This window comes from Theropithecus gelada, chromosome 13 (genome assembly GCF_003255815.1).
Source record: "Theropithecus gelada isolate Dixy chromosome 13, Tgel_1.0, whole genome shotgun sequence".
In the NCBI taxonomy this organism is placed as follows: Eukaryota; Metazoa; Chordata; class Mammalia; order Primates; family Cercopithecidae; genus Theropithecus; species Theropithecus gelada.
In genome coordinates, this window is record NC_037681.1 from 101,308,165 (window position 1) to 101,322,906 (window position 14,742).

A 14,742-nucleotide genomic window follows, 5' to 3' on the forward strand; every position below is an offset into this window, starting at 1 on the left:
TAGAGAAAAAAATCTAAGGGCACATATATTGATTTGGCTGTTGATCTGGCTCCAATATAAGTGTTGCTAATGATGACAGTTGTACTTTTAAATGATCCAGCAGACCTGAATGAATTTGGTGGACGGTGAATGAGATGGGTAGGGAAAAGCACAGGGCCTGATAGAGGTAATTGGTTCCATTAAGAGGAGATGCTAGTATCCCAATTAAAATGATTTTGCTTATGAAAGACAGTCAGTTTCATCAAGATAATGACCAAAGAATTTCATGTTTCTCTTATAAAGAAAACTAAATAAAGCAAGAACCATGATTATTCTTTAAATGTCTTCCCCAGGCCTTATAGATATGCCTCTGCTTCCCCCACCTGCTCCCAACACAACCTGAACAATGAAGAGTGCCTTCGTTACCAATGGAGTGTGCATTGATGGCACCTTGGCTTATTAAAGTGGCTTTGGATAGATTGTAGCACTGACTGATTACACTAATTGACCTTCAGACTGGCTAAACTTTGCCTGACTTAATGAAGCCCAATACTTGTCAAGCCCCCTAGGCTGGATGGCTCCTGGCTCAGTCACTTTGTTGCTTTGATTTTTCATTTTTAATAACAATTATACCACACAGCTTAAGGAAATACAGCAGAACATGTCAGTATTCATGAGGAGCCTGGAACAGCCACATTCATGGAAAGATTTAAGGGTTCAGATTTTTTGAGCCTATTTGAAATCACCCTCTAACCCCAGTTTTGACCTTGGCTGGTATTTCTTATATCATAGTAATGAAGAAGTTAACACTATTATTCTTAACAAGATTTTTGTAAACATTTATCTAAATGACAGGATAGATGTTAAATGGTCAGGCATTTGTTAAACATCATCTGCCCAGCCTCAACTTGGGTGTTAACTTTTATTTCTGAAAGTCAAGATGGCATTGGGATGCTCAGACACATAGCCAATTCTGCCTAAAGATTGGCATGCAAAATGCTTCAATTGCAGGGGAAGTTTAGCAAAGAAAGAAAGCTTTCATCCTGAAGGAGAAATGGGATTGATTAGTAGTAGCTACTTGGAGCACTGTGTTGAAGTAGTATTTGAGCTCAGCATAAAAGAATGCAGTAATTGATTAATCATGTCTGGTGTGGGCATAGAAAGGAAGAGTTGTAGCATACTTGCCATTCCTGTCCTAGTTCATAGCTTTTGATCTTGTTCCTTATAAACAACTCTTCACCTTTTAATTATTTCTTATAAATGTATCTCTATTTATTTTCAACTTCCACTCATGCTTGAATCTCTGAATTAGTTTTCTGCCAGATCTTTTCTTTGCTGGCCACTTTTTTGTTTTTGGGTCAGTAGCTGAGTTCCTTTTCTGTGTTCAGGGGATTTCTCATGTTATGAATATCTGTATAAGAAGTTTAAATGGCCAAAACACTGTTTTCAAAAAATACTTTCCTCCCGGCCGCTACCTCCTGTACTCTTTCAACTAGGTGAGGATGTACGTCCTAGAGTTCTAGTCTCTGTTTCACCCAGATGAAAATCAGGTCTGCCTAACATTTTGTATCAAAACCTATTGTCACAAAGACACAGCGTGTCTTAACATTTCTGAATTCTGCCCATTTTGTGAACTGATGGGTCAATCTTTCTGCTTAAATCAGCTAGAATTAGTTTCTGATGCTTGAGACTAAGAACTTCACAATAGATCTTCTAGGGAGGCATTCCTCAAACTTTATACTGTGGAAGGATCACCTAGGCATCTTAGTAAAATGCAGATTCTGGTTAAAAGCAGGTCTGGATGGGTCTTGGTTTTGCATTTCTAATAAGCTCCCAGGAAATGGCATGGTACTGGCCAGTGGCCCACACTTCAAGTAGAAAGGATCTAAGTAAGGGAAGGCAGAATTTGTAGGAAAATAAAAATTCTATTTTCAGGTTAAATTAGGGCAGGCCAACTACTGTAGCTAATAAACTTCAAAATGTACAAAGGCTCCAGACAACAGAATTACATTTCTTAATAATGTACAATACTGGGGCAGTAACAGAACACTAGGCAGTTCTCCTTCGCGTATGCAAGGACCTAAGTTTATTGGGAGGCAGGGAATGTCTTTTATCTTCAACTCAAAGCATCTTTATCTTTGGCCAGTGGGAGCCTCCTGTTATTCTGGCATGCCCCTGGGAGTCTTTGATGGTTCTTTGCTACCTGGCATGAAAAGATATTTCAAGCTTATTTGTACAATCCCGGCCTCAGAGTGCCTGGAATCAGCCCTTTCTCCATGAAGCTCTGTTTTTTTTTTTTTTTTGCTTGTTTGTTTGTTTTTGTTTTCTGTTTTTGTAGTGTAAAGTTGTGTTTCAAGTTGTTGATCACTACTAGGCTAGCCATTATTTTCAGGCTTTTTCATTAGACAGAACTGAGAAAGTGTTTGCAAGTGTGCGTATGTTTTCAATTTAAAATCTCATGTTTTCAAACGTTGGCAAGGATATGGAGAAAGGAAAGCGTTGTTTGTGGGAATGTAAATTAGTACAATCATAGAAAACAGTATGGAAGTGCCTCAAAAAATAAAAAATAGAACTACCATATTATCTAACAATCCCACTTCTGGGTAGAATCTGATGGAAATAAATCAATATCTAAAAGAGGTATCTGCACCCCCATGTTTATTGCAGCATTATTTACAATAGCCAAGACATGGAATCAACCAAGTGTCCACTGATAGATAAATGGATAAAAAATGTGATAGACAGATAAATAGGTATATACACAATGGAATATTATTAACCATATAAAAATAGAAATCTTTTATATGTGACAACCTGGATGGACTTGGAGGGAATTGTGCTTAGTGAAATAAGCCAGATAGAGAAAGACAAATACTATATGGCATCACTTATATATGGAACCTAAAAACAAACAAACAAGAGGTGGAACTCACAGAAACAAAAAGTAAGCCAGTGGTTGCTAGGGGCTGGAGGTGGGGGTGGTGAAATGCTTGAAATGTTGGTCAAAGGGTACAAACTGTAAGTGATACAGTGAATAAGCTATGAGAATCTAATATACACCATGATGATTATCAAAAATACTGTGCTGTATGCTTGAAATTTGCTAAGAGAGTAGATCTTAAGTGTTCTCACCAATAAAGAAAAAAAAAGGTAGCTATATGAGGGAATGAATATGTTAATTAACTCAATTGTGGTAATTATTTCACAATATATATGTTTATAAAAATGTATGTTTATCAAATCATCATATTATACACTTTAAGTATATGCATATTTATTTGTCAGTTATGCCTCAATAAATCTGAATCAAATCCTATGTGTTTCTACTGACATTTCTAATTCAGATCTAGCATTGGAGAATTTTTCTTCAATTACTTTCTACCCTACCAACACTTCTGGTTAGCAAGGGCATAGGAAATGATGAATTAAAATTTCATAGTTAATCATTTTCTTTATTTTACCTTTAAACACAATAATGTTGGAATAACAATATTCATACTTCCCCTATAATTAAAATCACATAAAGTGCTTAAAATATTTTAGTATTTTCTATTCCCTTTCTCGTCCCCTTTTCACAATGTTGTAATATGTCTTTATTGTCAGAGTATACAAACATTCATACTATATTCTATCACTTTTTATGTTAATATTTTTCTAGTTATTTTAATTCTTAAAATTTAATTCTTAAAATAACTAGATAGGAAATGGTCATGAGAACAATATTCTGAGTTCTTGCGTTTTTATCAGATTTTCTATGCCTTATATCCTTGAAAGTCAGTTTTGCTGGTTATAAAATTCTTAGTTTACATTATCTTTCCTTGAGTATCTTAAAGACAATATTTTCCTTTGGCATAAATCTTTACTATTAAAAAGTCTGCTGATAATCTATTTTTTCCTGTATAAATCATACGGTATATTTGTTGAATTGCAGATTTTTTCCTCTCATTTTTTCTTTGGAATTCAGTCATTTTACTGGAAAATATCTTGGTTGATAATTACGGGTCAGTCTTCTCAGGTACATAATACATTCTTTCAGATTGTAGGTTATTTGTTTAATTTCAAATTTTTTATTTTTCATTAACATATATATGTTTGTGGAGTACAGTGTGATATTTTGATAGATGTATGTATTATGAATAATCAAATTAAGCTAACATATTCATCATCTTACATACTTATTTTTGTGGTGAGAACATTAAAAACCCACCTTAGCAATTTAAAAATATACAGTATTAGAATACAGTTTCAATATATACATATATTCTGGAAAGTTTTCATTGATTACAATTTTTGGTATTCATTCTGTTTTCTTGTTTTGATTTTCTTTTTTCATGGACCTTCTGGTAGCCCTGTATTGACTTTTCTTTGCCTATCTTCAATATTTGTCACATTTTCTCAAACGGTTTTTTAGCTCTTTAAAAAATATTTTTTGGATTTAAAACTTTTCCTTACTTTATTTGTCTTATGGCATTTGTTGTGGTGTTTATTCATTCTTGTCTTTTTCAAATGATTTTCTTTTATTTATAATTCTTTCTTGAGTTTCATGACCTAATTCTTTAGTTTTTCTTATTCGAATTTGTCATGTTCTTCCATATTTTATATTATTTTTGTGATGTTTTTAATTTATTTGAAATGGTAGGTTACAGTTTTAATCTGTTTTATAAGCATATCCTTTTGGCATGCTTTCAGTATGCTTAGGGATAATATATTTCTTAATCTAATTTTTCTTATAATAATGATAATTTTAAGTTGCTCATTTTTGTGAACATTATCTTCCTGAAGGCTTAGAAAGAGGTTTGATGCAGATAGCTTTTCAAGTTCCCGGAGTTCTCACTTCTGTTATTTTTGTGTGGTATTAAAAAATGTTTGTCTGATTGTTGAGATAACCTGACTCTTCTTATCCCCCCTACTTTATCTCAATCTTCTCTTTCTTTTGTCTCTGTTGTCCCTGTCAAGTTCAATTTTGATTCCACTCTAAATATTTTTTCCTCCATTGTGGGACTGTTCTGGAAGAGAGCCACTGCAGGTCAGTTTCAAGTGTTCACTGTAGGATCTCCTTCAGACCTTTTTACCCTAGGCACTGCCATTTGTTAACTTATGACTGCAGACAAGTTATTTAACTTTTTAAAGTCCCAGCTTCTTCATTTGAAGAACTAGTATAAGAATCATTCCTATCTCATAGTTTGTGATAGGAATGAAATGATATAATATGCAAAGATTTTAGTTGAGTAAATGACACATTATATATGAGCTCACCAATAACCAACATTATCCCAGGCAGTAATTTAATATACTTTGTCAAATGAGTATGTGGGAGATGTTAACTTTACATAGACTTTATTACATTATATATGGTAAAATGTCAAACACAATTCAGAGTTAAACCAAACTAAATTATAAGTACTTTCATGCATACTTTATGGTAATTAGTACCTAAAGGAATTGGGATTTGCTCCTAATTTTCCTTGTTCTGACCAATAATGAATGTGTGTGTGTCATCCTATCAAGAGATTCACTTGAATGCTCCTGGATAGGTATATTTGTTTGGAAAACATTCAGAGTGTTTATCATCTTCTCTTCTGTTTATTTTTATATACATCCCATATACATTCAGATAATTATGAACAAAACAGCACCAAGGTGATTTTTCAGGGACAGTTTCATTTTATTTTCATGCAGCTGCCCTGCTTTCTATTTTAACAATGTGGGAATGATGTATAATTATGCATTGTTAGAAGATTTGGGCTTGTTTATTCTCATTTATCTTGAAGAATAATTATAAGTATTTCTGGAACATAGCAACTATGTCATCATAGCACCTGGGCACAAACAGTTTTGAGATTGTTAGATGTTTCATGTTTCTGCTTCTATCTAACACAAACAATGGATCTAGAATGGGCAGGAGACTGCACAGTGGCAAAGTTTCAGGGTTTGCTTCAAAGTTTAGATCTTTATCCAAAGTTCTCCCAACTTGTTGGTTGATGCCTAGATTTTTCCTTTTCAAAGAGCCTGAATTCTTCAACTGTGTCATGATTCAGAACATCCTGAAGGTTTGGGTCAATGAAAGATGAGAGAAGACCTTTGATGGGAGAGAGCCCATAGTGTATTGAGCAACAGGCGATTTATGTAACTTTCAGGTTGACATATAATATGTTTAATTCACACGCTTCCATCAGTCATTGGTTTTCCTTTAATAGTATAAGCTCTGGGGAAATTTTAAAAAGAAAATAGGAATATTATCTCCCTGGGTAATGACAGCTCAAAAGCAGTTTAGAAAAAAATGGACAATTCTACTGTTTCTTAATTGTATGTCATTTTTTGTTTCTGTTTCAACTGTAGCTTCGGAAAGCAGTGATGGATCACATATCTGATTCTTTCTTGGAAACCAATGTTCCTTTGCTAGTTCTCATTGAGGCAGCAAAGAGTGGAAATGAAAAGGAAGTGAAAGAATATGCCCAGGTTTTCCGCGAGCATGCCAACAAACTGGTAGAGGTAAGTGTGGAGGGGCCTGAAGACTAGAATTTACCGATGGGTTCAATCTCTGCATATGGCTGTTAGAATTTCACTAGAGAGCTATTCTGTTGTGTTTTTGGAGAAATAAAGTCCTGGAATCATTCTTTCCTTTACTTTCTGATTAGTGTACCCCTTTTCCAAGGAATCAAGCTATCAGTCGTCTTTCTTTTGTCTATGTCACAACTCTAAGCATGCTCTGAAACATATTTGCCAATTTTCCTGAACAACAAGCAGGAGCTGAAACAAAAGAAGTAGAAGGGACACTCTGAAGTGCTGAATGCCAGCTTTGATTTGAGGGAGTAAATTAAAATTTCTAAATGGAGGCCTAGGACACTTCTCCCTTTTCTCCCTCCTCAAACCACTGTCCACTCCACCCAGTAGTGCCTAGACGCTGTCCACACTGGGAACTTGCAAAAAAAAAAAAAAAATCACACCTGCCCCCAAAGAGACGTTTGAACTTTTGGTGGAAGATCTTGGGGCAGTACTAGGGTACGTTAAGCATTGTAAGTATATTTTACGTGTTAAAGGAATCTGTGGGAGTTGCTTTATAAATACAAAATTTTACTGGGTAATATTGAAAAAAAATATTGTACAAAGTAAATGATAACTAGGCTGCCAAAATTTAGGAGCTGAATACCAACAGCCTGGCAAAGGTAGGATTAGTGATGTGGGGCTAAATATAATAGAAAATAGAGATGTTACACAAGAAATATGTGTGCTGGAGAACAAGAGCCCAGGAGGGATGAGGATGGATCCTGGAAAATTTAGGGAATGGTTATTAGGGCCAGGTTAAAACTTTTACAGGCTCTGAGCACTTAATCCTACCACCACCACCACCACTGTGATGCATTCCCACTTTAATTCATAATAAAATAAAATCACTTAAAATGACAGAAGACTTAAATGCAAGCTGAAAGGAAAATAAGTTTTTTTTTTTCCTCTGGATGGAAAAATTAAAATTCTCAGCAAGTTCATTAAATGTAAAATCATCTCTGCTTTTCTTGGAGTGGGTGATGGGGGTGGTATTTGATTTAGTTGCATCTTAAGCACCTGCTTAGTTTGCTCCTTGGTTAATCCAGCACTGCAGGTGCCTCGGGCTGAAGACACCCAGCCAACAGGAAGTCCTACGTCAAGCCTCTGCTTCTCTAGGATACAGGCTGAGCCATCACCCATGACAGCTGTCAGCAGGTTCTATGTGCAGAAACCTTGGCCACAATAATGGAAGCTTTGAACTTCCTGCCGTAACCCCAATGTCTTGAGACAATACCAGCCTAGAGCTAAAACTAGGGTAAACTCACAATATCAAAGCAGTTTTTCTGGCTCTGTTCTCTCATACCAGGCAAGCCTTATATCACCGTTCACATTCCACCTACATGCTTGGAGAGTTCACTTAGCTATTTAGGGATCCAGAGTCTTTCCAAGGTTGACCTTGGAAGCTCTGACCATTTTCATGTTTTGAGAAGGGGAAGGCAGAGAAGAGAAGGAGGAGGATATGGGTACAGAAGGAGGGGAAGAAAGAGGAGGAGGAAAAAAAATGCTGATGGGTGCTACAAACCTTTAAATATTCACATGTAATAAAATAATGTTAGCATATAAATATATCATCCCATCTATATAATTACAGCATTTACAAGATAACTGCAGAGTTTACCGAAAATATTAATTGATGGTGTGTTGTAGACACTGTGGATGAAGAATGGGACATGGATTTCAAGTTGTGTGATAAACATCTACTCTCAGTCCTCTTAGTGTCTTTACTTCATTTGCAGGACATATTTGAAGTTCAGACTTAACATCTTGTGTAAATATGAGACTGGGGCCAAAGACTCAGCTTTTTCCACTCACTCTCCTTTCTCCTGTGACAGGCCCTGGACACATCCACCATTTCCCCTTATCCTGTCTTTAGCTTCCATTGTAGGTAAATCTGTTCACTACCTGTGATTCTTGATCCTCAACTTGTGACAGAAGCTGAAAGCTTAGATTACTTGCAGCTCCACATTTCAGAAAATTGCACTTTGCCTCATCAGGTATTCCCTTCATTTCCCATGGATTGTCACTGTTGCCAGCAGCATTTTAATGTCTTGATTCCTAGGAGATACAGGGGCTAGTGTGTGGACTGGCCTCTGATTGATTAGGGAGTAACTGAAATATACAAATCTGCATATATACAAAAAAAAAAAAAAAAACCACCAAACTTGAAGCACTGAGCCGAGTGTTAGCCTTTTTCTAGTTTTGAAAAGTGTGTGGATATGGGCACCTTTCTTAGTTTCTGTGTCTGTAATATGAAAAAGTTGGTTTGTATATTGATTTTATATCCATTGAACTTGATAAATTCAGTTAATAATTCTAAAATTTTGACAATTTCCTTTTGGATTTTCTATGTACATAGTCATGTGCCTGCAAATTATGACTGTTATATTAGTCTGTTCTCATGCTGCTAATAAAAACATATAATATGCAAGACTGGGTAATTTATAAATGAAAGAAGTTTAATTGACTCATAGTTCCACATATGTGGGGAGGCCTCATAATCATGGCGGAAGGCAAAGGAGGAGGAAAGACACGTCTTACATGGTGGCAGGCAAGAGAACTTGTACAGGGGATCTCCCCCTTAAAAAACCATCAGATCTCATGAGATGTATTCACTACCAGGAGAACAGTATGGGGAAACCACCCCCATGATTCAGTTATCTCCACCTGGCACCATCCTTGACACGTGGAGATTATTACAGTTCAAGGTGAGATTTGGATAGGAACACAGCCAAATCATGTAAGTGTATTTCTTCTTTCCCAATACTTACAGTTTGTTTTTTTTTCCTTGCATTATAGTACTAGCTAGGACCTACAGTACAATATTGTGATGATAAATGTTTTGTGATTTCTGGATCTTAGTGGGGAAATTTCAGTTCTTTACCATTAATTATATTGTTCGCTCTACATTTCTTTTAGATATCTTAATTAGGTCAAGCTAGTTCTATTACCTATTTGCCAAAAGACTTTTAAAAAATTATGAGTAAGTATAGGCTTGTATCAAATGCTTTTTCTGCAGATGTTGAGATGATTTTCTCATCTCCTTTATTCTCTTTCAGAGGTATTGGTATCAAAGTTATGCTTTCCCTTAAAAAATGAATTGTAAATGTTTCCTTCTTTCTATTTTCTTGGAAGTGAATGTGTTAAGATGAGCCTCATTTATTTTTTAAATGTTTGGTAGAATTCACTGATAAAATAATGTGAGTGTGAGGATTTGAAGAAAGGTTTACAATCATATGAGTATTTACATTGTTTAATTTCTTTTAAGATCAGCTTTGTTAATTTGCCTTCTAGGAATTTGTCATTTCATTTAATTTTCTAATTTACTGGCATAAAATTGTCCATAATACATATGTATTTTTTGTTAGATGTATAAGGATCTGCAGTACTGTTTCTTTTTTCCCCACTCCTCATTTAACTAATTAATATTTTCTCTTTTTTCCTTGATTAGTTTTGCAAGTAGTTTATCAATTTTAAAAATAAGCTTTCAGCTTTATAGATTTGTTTGTATTCTATTTTATTTATTTCTGCTCTCTTCTTCATAGTTCTTTCTTTTTTCTGCTTTCTTCCAGTAAAACTTACTTCTTCTTTTCTAACTCATTGGAATGGATAATCATGTCATTAATTTCTTACCTTTCTTATTTTAGTGCTGTACGCATTTAAGGATATAAATTTCCCTCTAATCTGTGCTTAAGTCTGGTTATTTTCTACTGCCCTAATTTTAAATTCACTTATTCATGTGTGTCCAATATACTTAAAACTTATATATTGAGTTCAATTTTTTTAAATTTCTAGTTGATTTTTTTTTAAAGGGACTCCAGTTCTCTAGTAAAATTTATTATCAAGTCATCTCCTTTTAAAAAAAGATTAATCACAGTTATTTCAAACGGCTAAGCCAAAGAACTGCAATGTTTGGGTCAGTTTTGTTTTTGTTTCTGGGCGGCTCCACAGATGGCAGCCCCCAACACATCCAAAATCCACAGGCATGTTAACACTGATGATGCAACACACCCACCAAGAGGGTCCAGACAGGTTTATTGCTCATGCAGTGGGACTTCAGGGACAGCAGAGCAGGCACCCATGCCAGTTCATAATGGTTCAAACAAAGAGAAGAATAAGTGGGTTTAGTTTTTATCATGTTGGGGCATGTGGCTGGGGTCAGGATTTCTATGTGACAGCTAGGATTTTAGTGGTTTGAATTTCCCAATAGCAATAAAAAGGTGTCCCTCTTATCAGTTTGCCCATTTCGGGGACAAAAGGGAAATGGGGGAAGGGTAGGACTGACTTAAAAACTGTCAGAAAACGTTCCTTTTTTTTTTTTTTTTTTTTTTTTTGAGATGGAGTCTCGCACTGTCTGCAGGCTGGAGTGCAGTGGCGTGATCTCTGCTCACTGAAACCTCCGCCTCCTGGGTTCAAGCAATTCTCCTGCCTCAGCCTCCCAAGTAGCTGGGATTACAGGTGCTTGCCACCATGCCCAGCTAGTTTTTTGTATTTTTAGTAGAGACAGGGTTTCACTATATTGGCTAGGCTGGTCTCAAACTCCTGACCTCGTGATCCGCCTTCCTCGGCCTCCCAGAGGTCTGGGATTACAGGCATGAACAACGGCACCTGGCCCAGCAAACAATCAAAATAGACTAGGACTGTTCATTACAGTTCATCCTTAATGTCTGACTGATGACTGGAATGTGCCATGTTTTATTGAATTTAGACATGTTTAAGTGAACTATTATGGGACTCTATGAGGCTTTGAAAATGGAGACAGACTTTATTGCCTGTCCATTTTTATTAATTTTTCTTGTGACTGTGTTTTTTAATATGCTGGGTGATATTGGATTGAATGGCAAACATTTGTGTGGACAAATATAGAGGGTCTGGATAATGTGTTCTCCTTCCAGAGAGGATTCACCCTGTTTTCTGTTGGGCAGCAGAGAGGCAAACCATCTCATTGCAATCAAAGATTAAAGTGACTTGAACCTAGGTTGTAGCACTTCTAAAGTTTAGCTTACCTTTCTTTCACCACAGTCCTGAAGGATAATCTTCCAGGGTGGCCAACTGAGGATCAGACGTGTCACCTCATTTGTGAATCACAAACCCCAATTTTTGTTTTTTTAACACCACAAGACTAAGTTTGCTTTGCCTTGCTTTTTGGACAGTCTCAATTTGCTTCTTGCCTGTTGCTATTTGTAACTTAATTGACTGTCAAACGCCTTGCGGAAAAGCTGGGGATGAAGCGCCAAGCTCACTTCTTTGAACCTCTCTTCTCTATGGGATCTTAAGTCCGAGTTGGCTGCCTCAGCGGGGCTGTGCTCAGCTCCATTTTTTGCCTCCTCAGCCCTATGAGATTGCTGAAAACTCCAAGGAATTCTCTTCCTCTCAACAGCGACCTTCTTTCTGACTTCTCAGATTCTCTTTCAACACTAAGAATTAGCAAATCCCAGCGAGGGTGACTGGAGTGACAGGCGGAAGGTTAGGCTCCCCTCAATGAGCCGCTCTTTTTGATGTAGTTTAAGTTTTGACATCTTTGGCAGCTCTCCTGTGCTTTCAAGTAAATTGCTTTTATTGTGTATTTCTAGTGGTTCTCAGCAGGTGAGTGGGTCACTTGTAGGCTACTCTATCATGTGAAGAAGTGCAAATTCCTGAGAGGGCTCATTTAGATAAGTTTATGGTGTTTTGTTGTTGTTGTTTTTGTTGTTAGTATTTTTAGTCAGATATCTTTTTATCCAGTGGAAATTTTGGGACTTACATACCTCAAATAAATGAATAAATCAATAAATACAGTTCTGACTGAACTGAAATAACAAGCTTGGAGGTCTGTCTATTTCCTACAATTCCCTCACTTAATGCCCTTTCTCCTCGTTAAGCACAACCTCCAATCCTTCCCAGGGCAACTTTGATCTCTGTTTGAAAACTTCTGATGAATCTCTACATTTCCATTAATCACATAAGAATCATTCATAAATACGTGAAATAATCAATCTATGAATCACTGATTCATAGATTTAGTCCTTCAGCATTTTTCTTGAGTTTAATGATAGTATATTCAGTTTGCTATCTATGTTTTTTTTTCCTTATATTTGTGTGCCATTTTTTCCCAGTTTGATGTTCATAAAAATGGAGTCTATGAAGTGATTTGACCCTTTCACAACCTACAGAAGTTGTGAACCTTAGAAAAATCCTCAACAAGGACAGTTTTAGTGTATAGAAATGTTCATAGGAAAAAATAATATGGGTTTTCATAATTGCTTTAACAAGTGAAATTTTGAGAAGTTTTTTTGTTCTTGTTTTTGTTTTCCTCCACAATATTTATAACATTTAATAAAATTTGGGGAAATTTCCACCAGGGTGTGTTGATTAGAATTTGACAGGTCAACTGTGATGTAAAGTCACTATAGGAAGTATAATCTCTAGCACTAGATAAAATAATTATTAGTAATTTTCTCTCACCTTCACAATCATGCCCTTCTAAAGATTAGCTAAGGACTTTAGGGTGGGGTCGACCCTGAGCTGATCCAGAAACACCTGTTATACCTCACGTCTAAGCCTTCCAGAGAAATGGAGTGCAAATTATGGCAACTCAGCCGCAAAGCAGTTTGGTCAGGGCTGGGTGGAGTGGATGTAAATTGGACACAAAATATGCATCACCACAATGAAAATAAAAGCTAATCTTGAAAATGAGATGTGAGATCAATATTTGGGCCTCTGAACTTGTTTTATTCCTTCTATTTCTTGCCTGCTCAGTCAACCTGCCTGGTTTCTCTTCTCCCCCATCTCTATCATGCACTCCTGAGTGCAAGGCATACATTCTATTGTGCAGGCAACTGCAGTGGCCTCCCCACAGGCCTCTTTCATCTGCCTGGCCCTCTACAATCCCTTCTGCACAGAGCAGTCAGAGTGAATTTTTAAAAATGCAAATAAAATCATATAATTTCCCTGCCTGAGGCCATTCAGAGCCTTCCTCTTTTTATCAGGTTAAAGACCAACATTGTAAAGAAGCTTACGTGGCTTTCAGGATTTGACCTTCTCTTCAGTCTTCGGGCTCACCTTCCTGTCCCCTCCTTCCCCCCGCCCCCCAACAAGGAATCAGCCACACCTGCCATCTTTTGCTTGTTAAATGTGCCAGGCTCCCTCCCATCCTAGACCTAAGCTTGTGTTGTTCGTTTCCGGATGCATTCCCCACTCTATCCTTTCCTCTAGTTTCTAGGCATTGTTCAGCTTTCAGCCTGAACATCCTGGCCCCAGGTGGAATCAGTTCCCTGTGTCTTTCACTTTCATGACATCCCATTTACTTTAGGATTGTACCCATTCAGCTCTACAACTGTATGCTAATTCTTCTGCTGGTTTACCAATTTCTTTAGGAAAGAGACCATGTCTAATTTAATCCTAACTACAACCCAGCTCCTAGCCAAGCACCTAGCATATAGCAGGTATTCAAGAAAGACATGGTACTTAAAAAGGAATAAAGTAATAAATGTAGCCAGTGATGTTGCCAGCTTTTGGGCCCCTGAGGTAATATATTTCAATAGCACAGTTGTAGGATCATACAGGTCACCTTGGAGATCAGCAGTAAAGAGGCCTTGTACCTTTTTAATTGTCTAATTTACTACCAAGAAGGAATTTCAAATCTGTGAAGAACTAATGTGAAGAAATATTATTTGTACCAAGTAGAAAACACCTGCTCTTTGCTACTAGGATCCCTGAGGAGTCGAATTAACTCTCTCAAGGGGCTCCTGAAGTTGTGTCCCTAACTCCACTATCATTCCTTTCCTGTCCGCTGCCTGACAAGTGTGCTTCTGCTCTCATCCTCAGCTAGTGGATGTGAAAGAGGGAGCCAGTTCTATCTGACAAAGTAAAGTACAGCACTGAAGCCATAGCAATGATGAGTTAGACAAGGGAATCTCAATTCTCTCCTTCATCCTCTTGGCTTAGTTACTCCTGATAGCAGTGCCCCATGAAGGATGAGAAGCTATATCTACTGGAAATGCAGGGCTTGGAAGTCAGAGTCAAACCCTAATATTCAGAATCACTAATGTGATCATCCATCAGTTCAGTACCAGAGTGCCTTCCTTTCACCCTTGAGTAAATTGCTCTTCTCAATTAATCCCTCCACTTGCACAATGCTGCATTCAGCAATATTTCCTGAGAGGCCCATGTGCTGATGCTGGTCCAGTTGCTGGCAACGTAACCGTGAACAAATCAGAGGAAGTTCCCGCTTTCATGGGA

General features: G+C 36.9%; 1 protein-coding gene across 8 annotated transcripts in view; it reads left to right on the plus strand.

Moving 5' to 3' along the window:
- The window catches only part of CTNNA2 (catenin alpha 2), a 1,475,417-nt gene that overhangs the window by 1,235,164 nt on the left and 225,511 nt on the right, over positions 1 to 14,742 (plus strand). For all 8 annotated transcript variants that reach the window (XM_025354028.1, XM_025354027.1, XM_025354025.1 and 5 more), the window contains one exon: positions 6,319 to 6,471. In XM_025354028.1, the coding sequence (XP_025209813.1) occupies positions 6,319 to 6,471 (153 nt within the window). The remainder of the gene's footprint in view (positions 1 to 6,318; positions 6,472 to 14,742) is intronic.